This window comes from Callorhinchus milii, unplaced genomic scaffold (assembly GCF_018977255.1).
Source record: "Callorhinchus milii isolate IMCB2004 unplaced genomic scaffold, IMCB_Cmil_1.0 Scaffold5, whole genome shotgun sequence".
Classification (NCBI taxonomy): domain Eukaryota; kingdom Metazoa; phylum Chordata; class Chondrichthyes; order Chimaeriformes; family Callorhinchidae; genus Callorhinchus; species Callorhinchus milii.
In genome coordinates, this window is record NW_024704746.1 from 5,635,339 (window position 1) to 5,652,126 (window position 16,788).

The window sequence follows — 16,788 nt, forward strand, 5'->3', positions numbered from 1 at the left end:
CTATATAAATCCAAGTTGTTGTTGTTGTTGTTGTTGTTGTTGTTGTAAGTAACATGGAGATCAGGTGAGGGGGTGTTGAGGGGGGTGTACGAGAGATACCACCTGAGCCACACTGACTGGGGGTTTACAGCAAGGTGCTGAGGCTTCAGTTATTGAATTAGTTTTCTTTCACACTGACTGCAAACCCCAGCATTGGCAGGGAACATAGTATGTGGATTCAGGTGCCAATCACAGTTAAAGCTAAGTTGTGCTTTACAATGCATAGCTGAGCTTGAATGGTACTCTGAGTTAACACAGACTGGCTAGCATTAATAATAATAAACCTTGCATTTGATATAGGACCTTATCACAAGATCAAGACATCTCAAAGCACTTAACAGAATATATCATAAAGTGAATTGATTGTGTATTTTGTGGATGAAACGCGGCAGCCAATTGCACACAGCAGTGTCTCTCAAACTGTTTTTTAAAAAACATTTTTGTCCTCTGAAAGCGATCTGACAATCGACTAACAACCAAGTTCCTATTCACTGCTGGTAAGTGTGGAGTAAGGATATTTGGCTAAGGATTTGCCCCGCCTGGGAATCGAACCTGGATCCTATCCCTTACGAGACTGGCTCACTAACCACTATGCTAGGGGAATCCACATTTCCTCTTTGTCTCCAGGGTCGGAGCGAGGGGAAGTTCAGTCCTGCCACACTGAAGGCGGCCGCACCTCCTATCGGGAGCGTTTCCTCTTGACATCCAGGTGTGAGGGTTTTATTCACGGGTCAATGGGGGCAGCTTCCAGAGCCTGGAGGAGAAGATGTGACATTAATTCAGGCTCTGGCTGACAGGCTCGATGTCAGGCGAGAGTGTGTGTGTGTTCCTGTGTGTATCGGTGAGTAATGTCTCATGTGTTATGTCTGTCTGTTTTATGTTATGTTTATGTTTCAGCGCCTTGGGACGTCCTCCCAAGTATAATACTATACTTGTATAGTATTATATACAAGTATATATAAATACTTTATATATACTTATACAAGTAAGTATAATACTGTACTTGTATAGTATTACGCTATACAAATGTAATTTTGTTGTTGTTGTCTGTCACTCTGTACAGTACTATCTTGTCTCACACTATACAGTATAGCCTGTCTCACACTTTTCCTTACAGTCTCTCAGGAGTATAAAGCAACATGACACCTTTGTCTACAGAACAGTCACTACACTTCAATTGTAAACCACTTTCAAACAATTTAATTAAATAAGACAAGTATCATTCCCTTGTCACACTATAATAAGCTTTGCCACATTACAGTACAGGTGTGTAATACAAGAGCACTGCGGCACAGGTGTGCCAGCCTGGCTCAGTGGTAACGCTCTCGCTTCTGCATCAGAAGGTTGTGGGTTCAAGCCCCACATCGGGACATGAAATTACAGAGTCTAAGATGACACTCCAATGAAGTGCGGGGGTGGGGTGCGGGGCGTGGGGTTTGCATTGTCAGAGGTATTGTCCTTCCGAAGAGATGTTAAACCGAGATCCCATGTGTCTGTTCAGGTGAATGTTAAAGATCCCATGGCACTCTACCAAAATAGAAGGGAATTTCTTTCTCCCAGTTTCCTGGCCAACAATCCCCTGAATAAAATTGGTCACTCGCTCCCTGGCTGTTTATAGGGCATCGCTGTGCGCAACTGACTGCCGTGTTTTACCCACAAAATATACAGTCAATCCACTATACAGTATACAGCAACAACAAATAGCAAAATTACATTTGTATAGCGCCTTTCATGTCGGGAGGACGTCCCAAGGCGCTAGACAGACCAAGTTAGGGACCCGAGCCGAGGGTCGGGGTGGGGAAGTGGCGAGGGCGGGGGGGGGGGGGAAGCAGGAAGCAGCTCTCATCCAGGACTTGGTGTCTGACAGACATTCTGTCAGCACAGCAGTGGTCCTGGAGTCAAGGGTGGAGGCAGAGAAGTAGAGTTAGATGTCATCCGCAAACATGTGGAAGTTAACCCCATGTCTGCAGATGATGTCACCAAGAGGGAGCATATAGATGTTGAAGAGGAGGGTACCAAGGACAGAGCCCTGAGGAACGCTGCACGAAACGGTGGGAGGGCTAGAGGAGAAGCCATTTGAGGAGATGAAGTGCAGGCGGTGTGAGAGGTACGATCTGGACCAATCAAGGATAGCGCCGTGGAGGTTGAGGTGAGAGGAGAGGCAGTGGATGAAGATAGAGCGGTTGATGGTTTCGAAAGCAGCAGAGAGGTCAAGGAGGCAGATGGACAGAATGTCATTTGTCACTTTGACCAGGGCGGTTTCTGTGCTGTGGGTGGCACGGAAACCTCATTGGAGGGGTTCGAGAAGGGAGTGGCGGGAGAGGAAGGAGCGAAGCTGAGAAGCAACAACTCGTTCCAGGACCTTGGAGAGGAAAGGGAAGGTTGGAGATGGAGGTTGGAGAGTATATCCCGTAAAGCGCTTTGAAATGTCAGTGCACGTGTGTAATAACACAGCATTACATCAACAATTCAGTTCTGCTTGCGCAAGGAGCGTCCCAGAGCATTTAACACTGGCGGAGGACTACTCCAAGCTGGGGGGTGGGGACCCTAAGCATGGTCAAAGGGGAAGGTCGTCAGGTGCAACCTGTAGGTGGGGAAGGAGCGGGCAAGACAGAGGGATTGAGGGAGCACAGTCTGTCATGATGTGCAGTAGAGGTCTGTAATAGGTGTAACAATGCCCTGTTCACCTCCAAAACACAGTCACTACACTTAGATCCTGTGCAGCCCTATGAGACGTCCTCATGACCTGTCAAAGGTGCTGCGTCAAGTAAAAGGATTATTACTACAGTCGCCTGTGTCATAATAACCCTTGCATTTGATACACACACCTAGTTTCATATCAAAACGACTCAAAGCACTTCACAGGATTCACAGTAACGACTGTGGATTTTGCAGACAGCAATGTGCCACATCTACAGTATAGGTGTGAAATAATATTCTGTGTCACAATACCGCACGGGGTTGTGATAACAGCTTTACAGGACAGTCTGTCACCCTACAATATAGGGTGTGAATACAGGTTACATTGTGGAGTCCTGTAGTATAGCACACTTGCCCTCGCAAGAGAGAGCACCTGGGTTTGATTCCCGGGTGGGACGAAACCTTAGGCATTTTTCCTTACTCCACATGCCTCTGTTTACCCAGCAGTAAGTAGGACCCTAGTCGTTAGTTGACTGGCAGATTGCTTTTTGGGGGATAATCCTCCCCCCAAAAAATGTGGTCCCTCAATCAGCTACTGTTTGAGGGACACCATTGTGCACAATTGACTACCGCGTTTTGCTCACAAAAGACACAGTCAATCCACTTTACAAGATATTCTGTGAAGCGTTTTGAGACGTCTCAACGACACGATAAGACGCTAGATCAAATGCAAGGATTATTATTATTATTATTACAGGACAGTCTGTCACACAGCAGTACAGGTGAAAACGTACGGCAGGATGTGGCGTTACAAGCACGATAGAGTTGTGAATGTCAGTTGTGTGACAAGAACAATACATTGAGTTTATATAGCGTGGAGTAGGGTCTCGAAGCGTTGGCAGTGTCACAGCACAGACAGGCTGGCGGGAGGATGCTGAGGACAGACAAGAGGAACAAGCAGCCGGGTGTGTTGACAATCCTTTATCACGTACAGCAGAAGGTATTCGCTCATTTTCTACAAGCAACCGGTACATTACACCAAACACGCTGCCGAGAGAAAGTATGCCCCTGGTTTCGGTAGCTTCCAGAAGCCGGGAGATTTCCCTGTCAGTTCCCGTCACTCACGAAACGCGGAAATGCCAGGTTTGCACGCGAGGAGCTTGCCCTCCGCACTTGTTACTTTTTATTTGACTAAATAGCACATACATAGCACAACGTGAACACAACAATTATTAACCTGTAGGCTACTGACAGTGACTGAGGGACACACAGCAAACAGGAACCAGGGCTGGATGGATAGTCATTCAAAACTGTCTGCCGATGGGAATCCTGGAAGAAACACCTTTAAGTCCTTGTTAAAGGAACCGTGCCACCTTTAACAAGCACGTAAAGGTGCAGGTGCAAGGCACTTTACCCGCCCGACGCACCAGATGATTTTAACTCATGACAGCATGGTCAATCCCCCCCACTCCCACCTCATCTGAATGAGACGCAAGCACAGACAGTCTCCAAGGAGGGGTGATGAACCCAGCTCCAAAATTCAGTCAAGTGTCACGATGTACTGGCACCTTTAAATCTTCCTTCCCTGCCCCTAACGCTTTCTCTCACCAGCCACCAAATAATCACAAGATGTTTGCCTGTGTTTGGTGACTCCCATTGCTGTCAGCCAGTCACTGCTCACACAGGGTGTGACTGATTGAGGCCAGGCCTGGGCAATTGCTCACAGCAGCGTCCCACAAACAGTCGTGATTGAGTGACCAATTTATTATTTATTCATTTTATTGTTATTTTTTTTGAAAGGATTATTACCCCTGGAAAAATCGATCCACCAATCAACTGACGACCGGGTTCCTACAGAGGTGTGTGGAGTAAGGAAACTTGCCCAACGTTTCGCCCTGCTCAGGAATCGAACCCAGGTCCTATCCGCTGGACGGTGGGGAGTCACTGCACAGTATAGGAGATTGGACGCTCACCTTAATTCCAACCAGACTGTTAAACATCTTTAAAATGAAATGCAGAACATGGGAAAGAAGTGAGGAGTGAAGAGAGGTGAGGAAACGTGGGAGAGGAGAAAGGTGAGCAGAGGAGAAGTGTGGAGAGGTGAGGAGAAAAGAGAAGAGAGGAGAGTGTTAAGGAAAGGTAGGATCACCTTTTGTTGTCACTAGGTGTCACTAGCTTGCTGTGTACCCAATGCAGGAGGCTTCCTGACGATAGAAAAACAGACCTTCATCACCAACAACCAATGAAACATAGCTTTGGGTCCAGTTATGGTGGCAGCTGGAATTCCTTTGAGTCTCTCCATCGCCGGACAGCAGAGCAGACGGGCTCCCTGGCTCCTCCTCATATGACAGGGGCTCCGCATGCCTCGGGATAAGATTAACATTTTATCCTTTACCTTTTCCCACTGCCTCCCTTCACCCTCCCCACCAAACCAGTACCCAAGCTCGGGGTGGGAGCCAAGGGTGGTGGGGAGGGAAAAGGTGACCAAAAGCGCGGTCAAAAAGGTAGGTCTTAAGATACACCTTGAACATAGTGAGGGAGGGAGCAAGGTTCAATGTTTGTACCCCATCTGTGAACTTGTCACCAGGCTGGATCTGGGGTCACCAGCCTGGGGATGTGGGTAGCCAATACTCGTGCTGCCGATCGGGATCAAATATTAACACGACTTCCCGGGACAGAGCACAGCATTAAGGATATCAGGCAAATAGGAACATGTACAACATACAACGATGAGAGAGAAAGAGAGAACCCGGTCAGCTGTGAGCTCCTGTCTGCTGTCCGTCACTGAGACCCGATTGGTAGGGTTAATACCTGTTGTGTGGGGGAGGGGGAGTTTCCAGTCGTCTTATAGTGTCACAGTTTGTTTTCACAGTTTAAATAACCAGCACTTTTACACACACACACATCCAGAAGCTGTAGATACAGTACTTACACCAGAAATCGCGCTTTTTCTGCAGCACATCAGTTTCGATCGCTGGGGCCGGTCCTAACTAAAGGCGTGTAATAACACTCGCAAATTAAACATCCTTCTTTAAACGATTTACAAAAACGTAAAACTCGTGATAAATTTCATAACTTAAGTGCACGGAGTGCTTCATTAAATAGTAAAAACTGTAGGAACAAGCCACCTTTTGCTAAATAAGAACAGTTACTGTCGTCAATGAGATCCGTTGGACTGGTGGAGTGCAGCCTGTTCTCTGTTGACATATGGCCACTTATCTGAGCACAGTTTCCAGTTTGCTCCAGGCTCTTTGAGGAAAGGCCTCACTACCGGTCAGTCACTTTTCCTCTTTCCCCGTGAAGATGTCCGACCCCTGGTCTGAGTTCCATAGCCGGCCGGGCCAAGCCGAGCCTAGCGAAAAGGAAGGAAAGGCAAGAAGCAAGAAAATTGTCCTCTGGCTCTCTCTGTAGAGATGGGGCTCCTGCACTCAAAATGGCTTCTCCTACACCATCAATCTTTGGAATTGAACCAGTCGGTCATTCACAAGATGACATGTCGCCGTGGGTTGATCAATGAAAGTCTCGGAGGACGCTAGGCCTGATCGCATCCTGCCCGGCCTTCCGAATTCCAAACTAGCATAAGGACAAATATACCTGCATACACATCTACTCCTACATAACCTTCTTAGAAAAGCCTAATGAACACAAGTTTGCTTGTTGACATTAAAGTGGGCGGGGGAAAAAAGGGGTTCATGATGTCACACTGGATCTCACACTGTCTCTATTTGTCGTGTCGAGCAGAAGTTCAGAAATGCCTTGAAGTAGTCAGACACAATGTTGGTTTGCCCCCCCCCTCCCCAACACCCCCCCACTTCCAAAGGGAGGAACCCTTCATGAGGTAAAGTAGGAGTTTTGCATGGAGTACAGCCGGTCGATGGGATTGCCTATTCTGGCCTGCATGGAGCTTGCCTCGGTGGTTGCTAGGAGACAGTCTCCCAAACTGTTGAGTGAGGTATCGCTGTCCATGTCGTGGAAAAGGGTTTCGTTTCCTGCAAATAAAATATAATATCAGTATCTTTGTCAGCCACCACACTGGATAAAGCACAGACCACAGGTTTAGAGATAGCTGGCATCACTGCAACAACAGCAATTTGCATTTATACAACGCCCTTCACACAGGATAGAGTCTAGGAACTCTGCACAGAGGCACACTGAGAAGTGGAGGGAAGGTCACCATAGGTATTTCGCCCACAAAGTACACAGTCACTTCACTTTACAGTATATACTGTGAAGCGCTTTGAGACGTCTCAGCGATGTGATAAAGTGCTATATCAAATGCAAGAATTATTATTACTACAGGGCATTGAGGTGGCGATACAGACCACTACAGGGAAGATGTCAAGGCGATAGATACGGTGCGGAGGAGATTCATTGGGATGGTACCAGGGACGAGAGGTTTTACTATACATATAGTATGTATATAATGGTAATCTTGCATTTGATATAGCGTCACTTTAGTGAGACATCTCAAAGCGCTTCACAGAATATATTGTAAAGTGAAGTGACTATATATTATGTGGGCGAAATGAGGCAGACAGTTTGCAGACAGGAATGTCCCATAAACAGCTGTGGGGTGAGCAGCCAATGTTATTTGGGGGATTGTTGGCTAGGACATCAGGAGAGAATATATAAATATATAAAAATGGACTGTTTGTGGGACATTGCTGTGCGCAATTGGCTGTCAAGTTTCGCCCACAAAATACACAGTCACTACATTTTACACTATATTCTGTGAAGCGCTTTGAGACGTGATAAGGCACTATATCAAATGCAAGGATTATAATTATATATTTTATATATATATATTATGAAAGGCACTATATAAATGTAATTTATTGTTGTTAATCTCAAGGAGAAAGGCATCACCGTAAGGGTGCATGTGGTCTCCTGGCATCTGCGGAGGGGTCAATCCCTGTCGGAAGGGGTCAGTGCTGTATCCGTTCTGATCAATGGCCAGGAGCTGCTGTGGAGGCAGTGTTGTGTAAGGGTTCATCATAGTCTCCATCCCAGCGTTACTGGAGTTGTTCACAGGGGCTGAGGGAGAGAAAGGGAACAGAGTAAAATAATAATAATAATAATCCTTGCATTGGTACAGCGCCTTTTATATCAGGAGGACGTCTCAATGCCTTTCACAGGTTTTACTGTGTAGTGGAGTGACTGTGTGTTTGTGGGTGGATTCAGCAGACCGTTTGCGCACAGCACATCTCAATCTCAACAGTTGTGATATCTCGGCACACCAATGTTCTCCAGGTCGCATGGACATGAGCTAGTTTATAATAATAATCCTTTGATGCATTTAATACAGCCCCTTTCACATAGGGTGGACGTCTCAAAAGCATTTCACAGGATTTACAGCTAAGTGGAATGACTGTGTATTTTGTAAGAAAACGTGACAGCCTAATTGAACACAGGAACATCCTGCAAACAGCCGTGAGTGACCAATTTGATTTGCGGGATTGTTGGCCAGGACACCGGGAGAGAGAAACTCACTTCTCTATTCGAATAGTGCCATGGGATTTTTAACATCCACCTGAACAGGCAGACGGGACCTCGGTTTAATGTCTCATTTGAAGCCCAGCACCTCTGACAGTGTATCACACCCCCAGCACTGCATCCGAGAGTCAGTTTAGGTAACGTGATTCCAACTTGGAGCTTAAACCCACAACCTTCTGAGTCCTGTACCTGTGTTGAGTCGTTGTGTGTTTTGCTGGTCCTGTTGCTGTTGCTGCTGCCTGCGAGCCAGCTTCTTCATCTGTGCAGAGAGAAGACAGTGGTCAGAGCACACCAACCCCAGCGCCAGACACACACGTGGTCACACACACATTCACAAACACACACACACACCCACCCACACCCACAGTCAAGGGGGCTATATCAATGCAAGTTGTTGTTGTCACAGAGACGCTCACACATACACACAGTGACACAAACACACACACAGGAACAGTACACAGTAACACCGATCAATATCTGAAACACAGACACCACCGATAAATATTTGATTAAACAGACTCCACTGATCATTATCTAATACAGACGCCATCAATCACTGTCTGCCACAAAGACACATGTGACACACAGGTTACCTTTGCTCTTTGATTCTGGAACCAGACTTGCACGACCCGGACACTCAATCCCGTCTCAGCAGCTAACGTCTCCCTGACCTGAAAACAAGAGAAACCTCAATCAGCGGTGAAGTCGCTCTGTCATCCTGAACCCAGCTGGACTGCATTTGGGTCTGTTGTGACGGTTCAGAGTAGATCCGGTCAGGGATCCCCTCGGTGGGATGATGGCCTGTCTCTGGAGCAATGAGTGAGAGAGCCTGTCACCTGCTCCCTCCCCTATTACACACAGCTGATGTTTCCGTTCGCACTGGCCTGGCACAGGTAGAGTTCAGTCCTTTCGCCAGTGAGAAAGACACAGTCTGTGAGTGAGCAAGCGAGCGAGGGAGGAGCAAACAGTAAGAGAGTTTGTGGAACTTCAGGATTTCCCAGGATAAAATGTTTGCACCACAACATCAGCTTATTTACACTGTGCCAGTGCCAGCTACTCTAACCCACTGCCTGCTCTTTCACCATAACCATAACCATAACTCTCACCCACCCTACCATCACAACTTCCTTCAACCCAACCCACTTAGCCGCTCCCTTTGCTCAGTGAGCACCCGCCTGCTTCATGTCCCTCACTCTATCCCCCCCATCATTATAATAATAATAATCCTTGCATTTGAGATAGTGCCTGATCACGTCATCAAGACATCTCAAAGGACTTGCCAGGATATACTGTAAAGTGTAGTGACTGACTATTTTTGGGGCGAAACGTTGGTAGTCAGGCTGTCAGCCATTCTGTCCCCGTTCCCTGGAACTCCATCCCAGGTTCCTCCGACTCCTTCCCTCCCTCCCGCGCCCCCGACCTTCAAGGGACATCTCAAAACATATCTCTGTGATCACACTTTTGGTCATCTTTTCCCTCCCCACCCCCCGGGCTCCTACCCCCCAGCTCGGATACCCATCCACTGTGAGCCATGCTGCGACGTCCTCCCGATGTAGAAGGCACGGTGTAAATCTAAATTGTGTTTATTGTACAACCTTTAATAGCATTTTTTTCTCAAATTTATTCATTCACTTACAGGTGATCTGCACTCTAACAAACATTTGTGATTACGGGTTTCTGACCTCCCCTCTGTCCCTCGTTTAGACCATATAACGTGGGGCTTGAACGCACAACCTTCTGATTCAGAGATGCGAGTGCTACCACTGCACCGGGCTGACACACATATATAGGCAGGGTAAGTGACAACATCAATGATGGATAGCACGTTTGAAAGTGCAGTACAGAACAGAAGGTGTGACATCGGTGCCTGGTGTTCACACAGAGCTGACACGTTGCACCCTGTGTTGTTTTGTCAAAAGATTCATCGACACAAGTTACTGAAGTGCCTGTGAGGAGGAGTTTCCCTGACATCTGCTGACCCCAGGAACCCCAAAGACCAACCAGTTCCTGCAGCCCACATCCAATGGTGTACAATAGAGATGCACGTGTGAAGTGAGAGAGACTTACTGCCTCACTGTCAATGCTAACGTTCAGGCATGGAGAATGACCATGGACAAGAGAGAGATAGTCACCCATTTAATTGTGAGCGCTGTTAATGAGCCAAAGCCAAACCTTCTCACAGTGTGGGAGGGGGAGCAACTTCAAATTCATGATAAGAAACTAACAAAGCTTGCATGATAGGTCCCCCCCAACACCCTTCAGTCTTGCTCTTACCTTTCTGCACGGTTTGGAAGAGACTTCGAAGGATGCCTTGAAGGCACGTCTCTGCTGTGTGGTGAGGATGGTCCGTGGTCTCTTGGGTCTCTTGGAGTCTTTGGAATCGTCGATTCCTTTGCAATGTCCCTGCCCTACTTTGCTGCTGCTGTCCTCCTCGTCGCTCTTCCCTACAGGAAACACACAAGCAAACATGGCTCATCAGTCACCCCAACACAGTCCAACACATGGGAACTATCTGCCTCATTCTCTCTGGAGAGTATCAATTTCCTTTCAGTCGCATGTTCCACACTCATTGCTCTCTCCGTCAGTGTGTCAGAAATGCTCAGTTACAGGTATTTTAACGTTCTGGCTGAGTTTTCCTTCACATTCAAACTCCTGGTTAAAAATTGTTGTAAAGAATATCCACACAGACTGTGCTACAGGCAATACCCGGTACCTGGCTTTAGAGGTGATCTCTAACTGTACCAACAACCTTAGTACATAACTAGTTTGCAACAAACTCATCTTGCAGAGGGCTTTACTGTTATATCACATGCGCAGTCTCAGAGCAACTGTGATACCACAAACACAGTGAGAGATCCACAACAACTGTTATGCCACACACACAGTCAGTGATACAGTTACTGTTAGATCACACGCAGAAATGCAGGGTCTGAGTTACTGTGAGTCAGTATGACACAACTTGGGTAAGGATCTTTTCTGTGTAGTAGTAAATCAGCAGTCTCACTCAAACACACCATAAGAATATAATAATAGTAATAATAATAATCCTTTGCATTTGATTTAGTGCCTTATCATGTCACTGATATGTCTCAAAGCATTCACAGAATATACTGGAAAGTGAATTGACTGTGTATTTTTGGGGTGAAAAGGCCAGTGTGGGATATAGAAACATTCACACTGATACATGTCTAAGACTGAAGTTAAGGCACATTTTGAAGACGTTGCAGAGGGAGTTCTACTCTAGGTTTGGCTAATTCAATGCCTGAGTTCTGAGTATAGACTGTTGACACTGGCTGACCAAAGTTTCCATTCCCAGCACTGATATCACTCAACTTGGTGAAGACAAATCAAGTGTGGTTCTTAAAGACACACTGATTCTCCCCGTGGGCTTTATCAACTATAATTCCTAATAATCACAAAATGAATCCTAATCCCTGACTCATTTCCTAGGAATGAGACTGAGGTTTGTCTCTCCCAGGCCGCCAGGAATTCCCTTGGATTTCCCCTTAATATGGCCTTTTGTTGACCTTGGCACATTACAAAATCATAAGACTGGTTCAATGAAGAAGACCCCTTCGGCCGATCAGATCTCATCCCTCCAGAACACGCATCCTACATAACAAGCTGTTTTTAAGTGTCATGGCCTCAACCCTCCCTTTCTCAAATTACCAGACACAACAGCTGGATGGGGAAGTTATCTGAAGTCTTCACTGGGGAAGAATCCATTTAACCTCCTGCATTACCTGGCTCTTTTGTAAAATGTCTCTCCAGCTCGCCACGAATGGTAAACCAGAACATGGGAGGTCAATTCTCCATGGTGGGTGTTTCAATAAGGAGCTGCCAGATGTTAGAATTTTGCCCGAGGACGTGCTTTGAGTCGTTCTTTCTTCTGGATCCCTCATGGAATGTACTCATTGAAGTCAATGGGATGTTAACATTGTGGACAGCATTTCATGAGAGTTATAGAGTTTGTTGGTGTGTGTTCACCATTCCTATCTGTGGGTGTTGGTATCTTCACAGCCCTCCTTGAGCTTCAAATAAGGAGCCAGGCAGTACTCTCAATAGAAAGCTATTCAGTTTTAGCTGGTTAGACTCCAGCAGTTACCCCAACGCACACCCTGTGGTTCCCAAGCCTTGGCTCTTGCCAACCTGCACCTAATACTGTCTGGAATTAGGTAAGCAGGATGTGTCCCTCCAGGGAGAGAGTGCGCATTCCATTCCAACAATTTATCTCTGGAATTTCCATATGTTGGTGGGATGCATGGAATTCTCAATTCGGTTTGGATACTCTTAAGCATGGTGATGGGTTTCCGCATGTGTCAGACACCTGGCTGACCAAAAAGAAAAAAATCCTCACACATTCCTCCTCGGGGGAAAGGCAGAGGTGGAGCTGTCACCACAACCACCAACCTACCTGCTGTGCAGTGAGATACACCGAGACCACTTTCTACAGCTGCACAGCACCATGCAGCAATGCATTTAAAATAACACTGGGAGGATGTCTCAAAGCAATTGGCTCTGCTGGCTGGGCACCCAAGATGCGGGTGGGAGCCGAAGTAGGTGAGGAACATATGAACATGAAAATTGCTGGATGAAAGAAGACCAAGATCCATCCAGTTTGCCTTCCACCATCCTGGCAGTCACACGCACATGTCATATCCCAAACTATATACTGTATCCCAACATTACATTTAGATTTCCTAAAAGAAATCTATCTAATTTGCTTTTGAAAGACTCAAAACTTTAAGGAAAGATGACCAAAAGCACGGTGAAAAGGGAATGAGGGGAGGAAGGGGATGAGACGGAGGGACTCTGAACGGAGGGCAGAACGGCTGAAAGCCTGTCTTGCCGATAGAGGAGCGGAGGCGGCAGGGGGCACGGAGCAGGCTAAGGCAGCCCAGTGTTTGCTGAGCAAAGGGAGCAAAGTGAGGACCACTGGGAGGGAGGCACAATGTCAAGAAGCTTTTGGCCTCAAACCAAATGCCACAGAGAGCCTTTTAATCCCTACGCTCCCAGGCTGTCAGAAATACCACCCACAACAAACACAGCTCAAGATGACAGAGGCTGCGGGCCATGTAATTGGGTTTAATAATCTTCTCTATAATTACACAATTTATCAATAAAGGAGCCCCACTAACTTTCCCAGACTGACAACCATAGAGAAACCAGCACAAATATACAGGCTGTTGACTACAGTCTGCTAGTTTTAAAATGTACTTTTCTTTTTACACCCTGCGCTCAATCGATTCTCTTCATAAAAGTACAATAAGTTTACATTGAATGTGATAAACTGGATTCCCTTTGGTGTTGGCCATTTTTGTGGGATATTGAATGCGAAAGACTAGCTCTCTATCTGAATATGTCATCTCCCATAAGGAAATGCTTATGATAATTCCAATCAGGCTGCCTTGGCTTTCCAACGTGTTAGTAAGGTGGGTGTGTTCAGCAGAAAGTGCAACCAATAATAATATAATAATAATAACAACAATAATAATGATAATGATAATAATCCTTGCACTTGGTAAAGCGCTTTCACATTGGGAAGACGTCTCAAAGTACTTCACAGAATATACTGCGAAGTGAACTGACTTATTTTGTGGGTGAAATGTGGCAGCCAATGTCCCACAAACAGTCGTGGATTGCTTGACCACATTTTTTTTTGGAGGGATTATCACCCCCGGAAAGCGATCCGCCAATCATCTAACAACCGGATTCCTACTTACTGCTAGGTAAACAGAGGCGTGTGGAGTAGGGAAACTTGCCAAAGATTTCACGCCGCCCGGGAATCGAACCCGGATCCTCTCATTTGTGAGGTGAGAGCACTAACCACTACACTATGGGACTCCATGCATGAAACCACAATGTATTTCATTCCTCATGGGCTCAGGACTCAGACAGCCTGTGCTGTCAATCGCCTTACTTTCTGATGAAAGCAATCTGCCTTTTTCTTTAATATATAAAAAAAGTGCTGTCAACAAAACTGAGTGGAAAAATAAACTTTGCATGTATGGTAGTCTTGGCTGAGAGGCCAGACAGAAAGGCAGGTCACGTGAAGTCATGGGCTAAGGCTTTAGCTCCAGGCGACGTGTTGAAGACGAACATGTTTTCACAGTTGGGGCTGTGGTTTTAACAGCTGCAGGTACTGCTTCACTCTTTCCCAGCTTAACATCAAATACGTCTCCCCAGAAGGGAAATCTGAGACTATCGATCCCTGTTGATGTAACAAAGTCCATACCCTCACATTGGCGTGATAAAGTCCTTACAGAATGTGGTGTTACAATGGAGGGAGGATGCTAACCTTTAACTCATGGGACCGGGGCATCGCATTCTGGATGGGCTGAAGGTCTCTGTTGTCTGGGAGGGTCCGAAGGAGAAAAGAGTGAGGGTGATCACAGCTGAGCTCCGTATGACACATAGCTCTGTAGTGTAATATAATAATAATCCTTGCATTTCATATAGTGCCTTAGTACGTTGTTGAGACATCTCAAAGGGCTTCACAAAATATATCGTAAAGTGAATTGACTGTGTGTTTTCAGGGGTGAAACGTGGCAGCACAATTGTGTTCAGTAGTGCAGAGTCCCAGAGACAGCCATGGATTGAATGACCAATTTTATTTGGGGGATTGTTGGCCAAGACACCGGGAGAGATAGTGTCATGTAGCACAAGTTAGAAGCTTATGTCACACAAAGAGGAGGCGTGTGGGAAATAGGACCCTATCAGTGTTACATTCCTCAATTTCGCCAACCTCAAGCACACTGTTTACCACACACTGACAATGAAGGCTTGAGATCAATCCTAAGAGGTTCACAAGTGAAAGTCACTGCTCCAATCTTTCACCAGATGCTGTCTCTCCCCAGTGTTAGAGGAACGAACTATGAGGAACTAGCTAGCGCTTTTCAGATTTGTGAGAAGATGACTCAGAGGGGAGTGTTGGGCAGTGATTCAATTGTGCACAGCAATGTCCCACAAATATGAGTGGATTGAGTGACCAATTTTTTTTTGGAAAGAATGATTACTCCCAGAAAGCTATCCGCCAATCGACTAACAACTGGGTTCCCACTTACTGCTAGGTAAACAGAAGCATGTGGAGTAAGGAAACTAGCCTAGGATTTCGCCCCACCCGGGAATCGAACCCGAGCCCTCTCACTTGCGAGGCGAGCGCTCTAACCACTACGCCATGGGACTCCACAATGTATCCAGTTGGGTAAACTTCCTGTTCAATGATGATTTCCCCCAGTGCAATCTCACCATTGTGCATAGGTCATAGTTCAACCCACACGTTCCACTCCAAATACATTGGATTAGAAGAGCCTAAAGAGGTATAGCACACCGGTGTCACTCAGAGGGATAATTGGCTGTGAAGAACTTTGCTCCTTGCTCCTCTGCACCTCTCAGGTAACACTTAGTGTTCTGTGTCTAACCTCAGGCAGCTATGTTTTCATTGATCAAAGCCACCAAATAGAGCTGCAATTTCAACTCCCCAGAGGCCGTCGTGAAAAGCATCTTACACGGAAGATAAAAATAGGTGATGTGTGCAGCAATCACAAGTATTCAGCTTGATCTCATTTTTGGGTTAAATCAAGGTCCCGTCTGATTGCTCAGGTGGACATGAAAGATGCACTGACATAATTTGCAGGGAGTTTCTCCCGACGTCCTGAATAATCCTCCAGGTTAAATTGGTCAACTACCTTATGGGCTGCGTGTGGGACCTTGCTAGCCCAAACATTTCCCACATTTGCTTACGAGAACATTCAGTGCATTTGACAGAAATTGCTCCTGAGCCACTTCGGGACATTTCGACATGATTAGCTATCATAAAACCGCTAATTATCTTTAGTGGATGGTTGACTGAAAGCCATTTGATTCAGTCACAGAGTCTTACCCTGTGTGTTTTTTCAACACTCCCATATTCTTATCCCCTCTGGCCTGAGCCTTTGAAGTTCCTCTCCTCCCCCATTGTTCTTCGAGACTTAAAGACTTCCTTTAGTCAGTGAGTTCTCTCCAGTGGTGTGGAATGAAAACAGTGACCATACAGCTCTGCAGATCAAAAAATTGGGAATCCTGTAGCATAGCAGTTAGCACCCTCGCCTCGCAAGCGAGAGGACCCAGGTGCGATTCCTGGGTGGGGCGAAACCTAAGGCAGGTTTCCTTACTCTACACACCTCTGTTTACCTCGTAGTAAATGGGAACCCGGTTGTTAGTCGTTTGGTTTATCGCTTTCCAGGGATAATAGTCCCTTAAAAAAAATTGGCACATTCAATCCACGACTGTTTGTGGACCACTGCTGTGCGCAATTGACTGCTGCTCACAAAATACAGTCAATCCACTTTACAATATCTTTTGCGAAACACTTTGAGACATCTCAACAACGTGAAAGGCGCTGTATCAAATGCAAGGATTATTTTTGTTATTATTGCTGGTCTTTATAACACTTAGCGTGTACTGAGATTCAATCTCAATGTCTGGGGGCTTCTCTCCACCCTAAACATAGTTGAGCAAGTCACACATTTGTATGTTAGTTCACTTCAGACATAAGTCATAATTTTGAGTTGAACTCTGTCCGGGTGCGCTTGATTTCCAAGTTAACCTCTTAGCTTCCATCGGTCAAAAGCTTCA

At 46.2% G+C, this 16,788-nt stretch overlaps 1 protein-coding gene across 1 annotated transcript in view; it reads right to left on the reverse strand.

Annotated features, from left to right (window-relative positions):
• Positions 1 to 6,510: 6,510 nt before the first annotated feature.
• The window catches only part of LOC103184779 (LIM homeobox transcription factor 1-alpha), a 107,495-nt gene continuing 97,217 nt past the window's right edge, over positions 6,511 to 16,788 (reverse strand). The window contains exons 6-10 of the mRNA XM_042335516.1: positions 10,447 to 10,616; positions 8,766 to 8,843; positions 8,362 to 8,431; positions 7,546 to 7,713; positions 6,511 to 6,668 (exon numbers count right to left, since the gene is read on the reverse strand). Of these exons, the coding sequence (XP_042191450.1) occupies positions 6,511 to 6,668; positions 7,546 to 7,713; positions 8,362 to 8,431; positions 8,766 to 8,843; positions 10,447 to 10,616 (644 nt within the window). The remainder of the gene's footprint in view (positions 6,669 to 7,545; positions 7,714 to 8,361; positions 8,432 to 8,765; positions 8,844 to 10,446; positions 10,617 to 16,788) is intronic.